Genomic DNA, 9,916 nt, shown 5'->3' on the forward strand with positions numbered 1-9,916 from the left:
GCATTCTGTGGCCAAATTATTCTAGTTTTATAATGTTGGTGGTACTGACAATTTCTAAATCTTTGTTCGTACTCCACAATACATTTGTGACTATCTGTCCATGGTATCCTTTGTTTTAAGGTCTACCTAAAGTAGTTCAAGCAGCAGTGTAAATGGTGGACATAAGTTTCAGTTCCATATTGAGCTTTGAAAAGGCGAAAAGTGTTTCACTATCTAGAATGTAAATGAGTAGCACATCTGGCACATTTACTGTCTCATCCGAATGAAGTTGTAATCCGCATTACTTACAATTAATAATTACACAATGATTTGAAAGAAATTTAGCTTTTCTTTCCAAATTTTTAAATAGTGTCAGCTATGGTTATTGTTCCCGAAAGATATTACAACTTAATTATATTGTTGTAGTACCGTTCCTTCTAAGAGTAGCTATGCAGATGCTCCCTACAGTCTGAATAAAGTGAAGCAATACAGTTTTACACGGAAGTAACATTTCAGGAAAGCAATTGTCTACGGGTTACCGATATAGTCTTATCAGCGTACTGTACTAGAGATAAAAGTATACCTATCGAATGTTCTTCCGAGGGAATGTGATCTGTCATGTGATATCCCATTCCAAAGAAAAATTTCTTCTAAGTTCGCGGAGTCACGAAGACAGAAATATATAGGTTTCAAATTTCATATGACAAAAATTAGAAGTAATCTGGAATGTACAAAAAAAGAAAGTTTTGGTAGGACGATGTCACTCAACAGACAAAGGGAGTTGGCTATCAGTGTCATCGGACCGCTATGATGAACTGTTCATGCTTGTTTATAACGTTTTGTAACGAAGAGGAGCTAATGCATCCTCACGACAGTTCTCCTCCGGATCGGAAAAGATGTTGTCTAGGCGAATACTTTCGGCTGTTTCGTACTACGCCACCCTTGTTAGAAAAATCCTGAAATATATCCTGTATTTTTCTTAAAGAGTAAATTCTATTAAGTAATTACAATTCGAACAAATATAAGGAAACATAATTGGATCTAATATGCTGTGGTGAACAGGTGAAAGTCGGACTCATACGTTTAGCCGTAACAACGTAAGGAAGTGAGTCACCCCCAGACGCTTCAATCCATGACTCAGAGCTCCGGACTGATAATTCCTCTCTTTTCGTTTCCAGATGCCGTAAAAGTCAGATCAGGAAATGAGTGGCTGAAAGTAACATTCGAGTTTCGTTGTTTGGGCAGCAAAGTAACTGACAATGAAAGAAGTAAGTAGGATATAAAATGAGTACCGTTAACAGCAAGAAAGGCTTTTATGTGTCCATAAGAAATCGTAGAAGCAGTTGAAATGTAGTGTCACGACACAATGCAGGAGATTAGATGCGTAGATCGTATGACTTAGTAACCAATACGGCGAAAAAATTTGGCACGGCGGAGGGGTGAAGTAATTTTACGTATCTTGAGAGATCCAATAACAGTTGTTTCAGTAAACTGACCGCGAAGAGGGGTTGGGGGGTTGGGAGGAGGGTGGTTAAATACAGGCTCGAATATAACATCAGGAACAAGTGGGCGTGGGTGACACTGACAGTAGTTATGGAGATATGGGGAACCTTACGCAAGACAGATGACTAAGACAACAGTAAGTACAGCTTGCATGTTGAGGTGCGTGTTGCGGAAACTCACCGTCCTTGTTCATGCCGGCCTGGAGACACTTGTGGAGGCGGCAGGCGCGGCACTGGTTGCGGCGCGTCTTATCCACGACGCAGGAACCTTCCGCCTTCGCCTTGCAGACGTACTGCCGCGCGCGCCGGATAGACCGCTTGAAGAAACCGGCGCACCTACACACGCACACACAAATACATAAATATATACTTAAAATACTGCGGTGGCCCAGCTTGCGTCCTAAGCTCATGTCTTGCCGCCTCTGGTGATAGCGACCGCTTTTAATAACAAGCTCGGTTTGTTACACTAACTCCCCTCCTTTTGAACCCGAATACCAGTGGCAACCAAACATAAAGTTACACTATCCACTTTCTGTACGCCAACAGTCTGGCCATCACAGCTCAAGGGAAGAGTTTTTAGGAAGTAGAACAAAATCTGTAACGTGCTCTAAGCACCATGTCAGAATACTACCGGGGAAACTCCCGTCAATCAGATCCCTCAAACACACAAGCCAGTACCTTCGACATTGCTCAAAACAGCTCGAATGCTGAATGTAACCTGGAATGGCGTCACCATGGAACTCACAGTAAAACTTACATACCTGGGAGCCACGCTGGATAAGTCACTCACGAAGAAATATCGCCGTGAGAAGATCCACCATAAACTCACAGCAGGGAATAATTACTGAGAAAATTATCTATAGCAAATGGGGAGCTAGTTCAAAAAAATCTGAGAGCCATAGCCCAGACACTGTGCTTCTCGGTGGCAGACCGCTTAATCATACTTTCCAGGAACGTCATAATTTATTTACAGATTTCTGTGGAAGGCTCAAAGAACTCACAGAGCGTCCACACGACTACCCTCTAGTACAGAAGATACTCACCTGTGACAACTCTGGGAGGCCTGAACCGCATCGGAACGGGCGCAACACCAGTTAAGGCAAACCTGATATTATGAGTATGTAAACATAGTCCGAGTAGACTGTGATTTGTTTATTATGTGTGCAATTAGCCAGTTTCAGCAGTGGGTAATTTTCGAGCACATATTTTAAGCGCCACACTTCATTTCAAGCTTAAAATACGTTCTTGACAACAAACCACAGTTGAAACTGTCTAATTGCACAGATAATAAACTGATTACAGCCTACTTGTAGCATGTTACCACTCTTAAAACACACTTTTAAAAACATGATAAAATCGTGCCTTGCAGATGACCGCGACGACAGACGTGATTGTGATGAATTTCAGATATGGAGCATCTCTCTACATGTCACAACTGTCCCAGTAATGTGTGGCTGCGAAGCAAGGAAATGTTTGACGTAGCCCAGGTTTGCAATGAAAAACTATGATCTCCTCACAAGAAAATGTAATGCAGAGTATCTCTAGAGAATGTGATTAGGTTATTATAAGGCTGAAGTATAAAAAAAAAAAAAAGAATAAGTGTACCACGGATGAGTCATCCACCGTTTCGGATTTCTTCATGACTACATACATTATGTAAAGTAAAACTGCCCTCACACCGAATGCTGGTTGGAATACCAAAGCACTCTACTAGGTATCGCTCTATTGGGGTGATACAGCCTTTCCTTTCTCCGACATTTAAGTGGAGTTAAAAACCAGCTGATAGAGGAGTAGTCGAAGTTTTAGCTATCACTTGAAAAAGACAGTTACGTAATTATATATTCAAATTTCCCATTGTTGATGAAACTTGGGAACGCAGTCGTATTAAGATTAGGAATCAATTTACATCTGACTGGAAAAATGATCGTAGCTGTCATCACCGGCCAACAGTAGCGTGGACGGTAAAACTTGTGGCCACAGCACCACTCGGGAAGCGACCATCTTAGTGGTCGGCAGCAGATTACGTTTGCAGAAAGGCGATTTATGTTACTGTGCCATCCTAAAGACTCTAGGGTCTTTAACTCAGAGCGTACGAACGGACTGAAAAAGGCTGTTGGTCTTCTTGTGCTTTGTTGAAGAATTTCAGGCTGAAAGTGTACCAGTCAGCCGGCTAATGGTTCGCTTAAGTGCTAGATCAGTAGACGAATATTAAGGAATCTGTGTGAATACTGTACAAATTATTCTTCAAGAAGCAGCCATTTGTGAAAAGGAGAATGCAATGAAGGACTTGCCCAGAAAGAAGCTGAGAATCTGTTTCAGCGGTAACGCAAGACCCTTTTTTAAAATAGACAAGTAAGGGAAATTTATTAGGAACACGGGCAGCGAAAGTTGTGAGAATTTATGTGAGACGATAGCTAAAGGTTTTAGGGAGGAAGGTGTGATGACTCAAATACCAAGCTTCAGACTGCAAAAGCAAAGTCATGGGCTCTATGACCTGTGTGTTTTATGTGTTTGTAATGTGTGAAGCTTATCTGTGATTGGAATTCTGTGTTAAACTATCTGTGACCCCGTAACTGGCGTAGTGATCCGATTATAGTCTTTATCTTTACTAGAAGCGTACTCAGTTAAACACTGTAGTGTTCAAAATAACGTTTCGTTTTCGCAGCTGCTGTTCTTAGCTTCCTTTGCTTTCAAAAATATCGTTAAGATCGAGAAATAAAGACTGAAGGAATACACGTTTTTCCTGTATCTGAAGGTGGCTCTTGATGGCGATATGAACAGCAAAACAGATAGTTCAAAAATGGCTCTGAGCACTATGGGACTTAACTTCTGAGGTCATCAGTCCCCTAGAACTTAGAACTACTTAAACCTAACCAACCTAAGGACATCACACACATCCATGCCCGAAGCAGGATTCGAACCTGCGACCGTAGCGGGCGCGCGGTTCCAGACTGTAGCGCCTAGAACCGCTCGGCCACATCGGCCAGCTAGCAAAACAGATAGTAATCAATTAGTTGGGATCACTGTTTTCTATCACTTAAACCTTAGTTTTTAGCATTAGATTTTTTGGATATTTTATACGAATATAATTTTGCACTATCTTCTTCCTGGCAACAGTGAGGCAGTGAGAGAATGGAAACGTAATGCACGAGTAACTCACCCATCACACGCGAAGATCCCGTAGTGTTTTCCCGACGAGTGGTCCTGGCACACCTTGCAAGGAATGTCGTACAGAATGCGGCCTGCAACATAAACAGAGTTAACTGTTACTGATGACTGAATGTCACAGGCGAAAGATGAGAAGAAACGAAGAAGGGGTGAATATACTAACGTATATATGATGTTTTCAGCGAAGCTTGTTGACAGATTTCTGTAAAACATATCTCCATACAACTTACACTATCTGGAAAGCAGTTTGAAACCAAATATATTTCCAATGCTACAGTATCATTTGCGTTCTAGAATTTTTTTACTCTTCTGAACACACATCAAACAGAAGTTGTCTCCATAGCTGATACTAGTGGTAAGGCGCCTTTCGCAGGGGATGCTACGGGCATAAGCAGATGATCGCATCCCAGCTCATGAGCCGCTGCCGGGGAGGAGACGTGTAGGGGAAAAAAGTCACATCTCCTTATCGCAGTGCGAGAAGCACACTAGAATCAGAATGGTATTCACGACATCCGCAATGCGTATTACTTTTATCACAAACGTAAGGCATTTATGTTTATAGCAACATTAAAAAATCAGCCAAACTTTAAAGACGTCTGTTTAGTCAGTCTAATTCCACTTCTAGTGAAAAAAAGTAATCGATAAAATCATTTGGCACTTCCTTCACTGATTGTCCAATTGCGTATGTTTGCGGTTCCAATGGTACATCTGTTTCGACTCATCTGTTTTTGCAACATTCTCCTTTTCGACACATTTATTGTCGTACCGGTACAGAGGACAGAAATGCTGCACAAATTTCAGAACAACTTAGAGCAACGAGCAATTTCGGCAACTAATTGCAGCAAGATGCAAGAAACTATATCCATAAACTTCTGGAAGTCACATCTAGGAGTTTATGCAATTTGTGGATGTCGACTTGGTGGGGATGTTTCCACATCAAAGAAATTGCAGAAGTAGCTTCCATAGGCGACTTGCGGAAATTTGTTAGCTAGTATTATTTAACAACAAAGAATAGATAACATTTTTAAAGACAAATTTTGTAAAACTAAAGAAATGTATATAAATGTAAATGTAAATGTAACATATAATATTATAGAGCTAAGAAATTTTGGACCAAAAGCTGGCCACATGTAGTGCATTTGGGGCAGTCTTCAAGAGCTCCTCAACAGTACAGTTACTTGGACATGGCTCACACTGCATAAGGTGGGCAATAGTCTCTTCTTGTCCTCAACCGCACAGAATTGGTACATCTCATAATCTACATGTGTTCCTGTTACTTTTGGTTCTTGCTACTCCGGAACGTAACCTGTTCAAAGATCTCCGTAAGTCCGACTTCTCTGTGTCTCTCGAGGGAAACTGTTCCATTGGTATAGACCAATCTCAGAGATGGACGTTCTTTTCTACTCAGGTTTGCTGCGGTGTATTAACGAGATTTTCTGATTTGTAATATAATCCTGACGTGGACAATTCTGCAATGTGTGGCCACTGAAGAAGCCATCACAAGCCGAGATCGCCAAAAATAGCTAAAAAAAGCATTTTATTGGATGACTGGTTTCGACAGAGCTATGCTGTCATCGTAAGATCCGATGATGACACCATAAATGGTCGAAAACGGTCATCCAATAAAACGCTTTTGTAGCGATTTTTAGCCATCTCGGCTTGTGAAGGCTTCTTCAGTTACCATTTCTGATGTGTGCCAGAAACTACTCGTCGAGTTAAGTGGGCGGCGAGCTGGTTGATATATAAGACGGACTTGGCCCGTAGATGTAAAAGATGTAGTTTTTTTCCTTCTTCGCTGCCATTTCGTATCTGATGCTAGGGGGAACGATACCTGATAGGCGGTATAACTCATCAGTCAGTGTCGGTCTCAAACAGCCTGCGATGATGTAGTATGATCCCATGAGTGGTATGTGCAGTATATAAACATGGCTGGAGTTACACGTCACGAGACATGCGTACTCCGCAGCTGAGTACTGTGGTTGTTCGCCCCACGTAGTACCCGCTATCTCGCAGAAAAAAATGGTTCAAACGGCTCTAAGCACTATGGGACTTAACATCTGAGGTCATCAGTCCCCTAGACTTAGAACTACTTAAACCTAACTGACCTAAGGACATCACACACAGCCATGCCCGAGGAAGGATTCGAACCTGCGCCGGCCGCGGTGGCCGTGCGGTTCTAGGCACTTCAGTCCGGAACCGCATGACTGCTACGGTCGCAGGTTCGAATCCTGCCTCGGGCATGGATGTGTGTGATGTCCTTAGGTTAGTTAGGTTTAAGTAGTTCTCAGTTCTAGGGGACTGATGACCTCTGATGTTAAGTCCCATAGTGCTCAGAGCCATTTGAACCACTTTTTTCGAATCTGCGACCGAAGCACCAGCACGGTTGCAGACTGAAACGCCTAGAACCGCTCGGTCACATCGGCTAATTCGCACACAATGTTGTTCCTAGCAGCTACTTTACACTTTGTGATCGTATAATATTTTCTGTAACTCAGAACTCTGTCAAATATGACACTCAATGCTTTAGCGGTATTCCCTTGCGCGCTAGTTGTTTCTTTGATACCTGTCACTCAGATAAAAAACACCTGTTTGTGCCTTCGAGGGGTTAGGTTTGAGCTGGTTTTCCTTGTAGTAGGCAGCCAGCGCTTCTGGTTGTTTATTTTAAACGATGTCAAAGTTATTTGCGTGGGATATAATAGTACAGTCATCTACGGATATATAACTTATGACCTTTTGGGACTCGCTGGTCACTCGTATATACTGAAAAGCACTGGAGCCAGCACACTATCTTCCGCGTTTTCCAATAGTTTCTCCAACCTTAAAAACAGACAAAGCATCTCTCGTTTCGGGGGAGACCGGCAATCGTTTGCGTCATACAATGATCTTTACTACACTACTGGCCATTAAAATTGCTACACCACAAAGATGACGTGCTACAGAAGCGAAATTTAACAGACAGGAAGAAGATGCGGTGATATGCAAACGATTAGCTTATCAGAGCATTCACACAAGGTTGGCGCCGGTGGCGACACCTACGACGTGCTGACATGAGGAAAGTTTCCAACCGATTTCTCACACACAAACAGCAGTTGACCAGCGTTGCCTGGTGAAACGTTGTTGTGATGCCTCGTGTAAGGAGGAGAAATACGTACCATCACGTTTCCGACTTTGATAAAGGTCGGATTGTAGCCTGTCGCAATTGCGGTTTATCGTATCGCGACATTGCTGCTCGCGTTGGTCGAGATCCAATGACTGTTAGCAGAATATGGAATCGGTGGGTTCAGGCGTGTAATACGGAACGCCGTGCTGGATCCCAACGGCCTCGTATCACTAGCAGTCGAGATGACAGGCATCTTAACCGCATGGCTGTAACGGTTCGTGCAGCCACGTCTCGGTCCCTGAGTCAACAGATGGAGACGTTTGCAAGACAACAACCATCTGCACGAACAGTTCGACGACGTTTGCAGCAGCATGGACTGTCAGCTTGGAGACCATAGCTGCGGGTACCCTTGACGCTGCATCACAGACAGGAGCGCCTCCGATGGTGTACTCAACGACGAACCTGGGTACACGAATGGCAAAACGTCATTTTTTCGGATGAATGCAGGTTCTGTTTATAGCATCATGATGGTGGCATCCGTGTTTGGCGACATCGCGGTGAACGCACATTGGAAGCGTGTATTCGTCATCGCTATACTGGCTTATCACCCGGCCTGATGGTATGGGGTGCCATTGGTTACACGTCTCGGTCACCTCGTGTTCGCATTGGCGGCACTTTGAACAGTGGACGTTACATTTCAGGTGTGTTACGACCCGTGACTCTACCCTTCATTCGATCCCTGCGAAACCCTACATTTCAGCAGGATAATGCACGACCGCATGTTGCAGGTCCTGTACGGGCCTTTCTGGATACAGAAAATGTTCGACTGCTGCCCTGGCCAGCACATTCTCTAGATCTCTCACCAATTGAAAACGTCTGGTCAATGGTGGCCGAGCAACTGGCTCGTCACAATACGCCAGTCACTATTCTTGATGAACTGTGGTATCGTGTTGGAGCTGCATTGGCAGCTGTACCTGAACACGCCATCCAAGCTCTGTTTGACTCAATGTCCAGGCGTATCAAGGCCGTTATTACCGCCAGAGGTGGTTGTTCAGGGTACTGGTTTCTCAGGATCTATGCACCCAAATTGTGTGAAAATGTAAGCACATGTCAGTTCTAGTATAATATATTTGTCCAATGAATACCCGTCTATCATCTGCATTTCTTCCTGGTGTAGCAACTTTAATGGCCAGTAGTTAAAGTCACATACTCTCCATTATTGCAGTCTGTGGTTGGCTGTGCTGTAAACGTATGATTATTCTATGAACACAACCCCAATGATTCTTCTTGCCTGGAATCCATCCTCAATTTTTCAGTTTGAGAATCTGCGATGTGCACTATTTGTCTGCTCTGAAGTACGCTTTTGTGGAAATCAGGAGAGGTTTGCTATTGGACTCACGGCTTTGGGCCTTTGGGTAGCAGAGCGTCTGGCGAGGGCGTTGCAGGTGGCTGGGAGGGTCTTGAGGCTCCCCTGCCAGCCGAAGGGCGAGCAGCAACAAGTGGGCGCGGCCGGCCCGCGCTCCGTGTCTGGGTGGGCGTAACCGCCGCGACGAAATGGCGAGCGGCGCGCTGCCGCGAGGCGGTCCATTATGGCACTTCCTGCTGCCTGCCTGCTTGCGCTCAATGGGCTGCGAGAGGCGCGCGGCTACCGACAGCAAAGTCCTCGCTTCCGGGACGCAAGAGGGAAGCGGAAGGTGCCATTGTGGGCCGGAAGCTGCAGGTCCACCCAGGGAGCGCAGCGCCGTTTAAAGACTACTCGCTCGTCGCTCGGGGTCCGCGGCTCCACTTACGTAGCCGCCGGTGGGACACGCAGCGGTCTGTGACAGCGCTCTCTTTCCGGTGCCAGCGGAAGCCGATCGGGATGCGGTAGCGGAAGACGTGCTACGAAAACGTATCACGTTACACTGTACTGCGATAACATTTTGCGCGGCGTAAACAACGCCCTGAGTGGCAGAGATGTTTCCTGGCGGAAGGAAATCTTGTACCGAATCGTAGGCATGGTCTCTGCTCTGGGTCAACCGACTTTCACTTATCTCTTCCGCAAAACAAAGATTTATAACTATGCTGATACCATTACAGATGTACGGAAGCCAGAGTTAGACAATTAAAAAGAAATATGACAGTAAAGTATAAGCAGTGGAGACGATACTCTGGAGGAAAGAGAAGA

General features: G+C 44.5%; 1 protein-coding gene across 1 annotated transcript in view; it reads right to left on the bottom strand.

Moving 5' to 3' along the window:
* The window catches only part of LOC124594557 (nuclear receptor subfamily 2 group E member 1-like), a 49,513-nt gene extending 40,176 nt beyond the window's left edge, over positions 1–9,337 (bottom strand). Inside the window, exons 1-4 of the mRNA XM_047132929.1 lie at positions 9,149–9,337; positions 8,960–8,990; positions 4,642–4,723; positions 1,663–1,817 (exon numbers count right to left, since the gene is read on the bottom strand). Of these exons, the coding sequence (XP_046988885.1) occupies positions 1,663–1,817; positions 4,642–4,723; positions 8,960–8,990; positions 9,149–9,337 (457 nt within the window). The remainder of the gene's footprint in view (positions 1–1,662; positions 1,818–4,641; positions 4,724–8,959; positions 8,991–9,148) is intronic.
* Positions 9,338–9,916: the final 579 nt, after the last annotated feature.

Source organism: Schistocerca americana, chromosome 2, assembly GCF_021461395.2.
Source record: "Schistocerca americana isolate TAMUIC-IGC-003095 chromosome 2, iqSchAmer2.1, whole genome shotgun sequence".
NCBI lineage: Eukaryota > Metazoa > Arthropoda > Insecta > Orthoptera > Acrididae > Schistocerca > Schistocerca americana.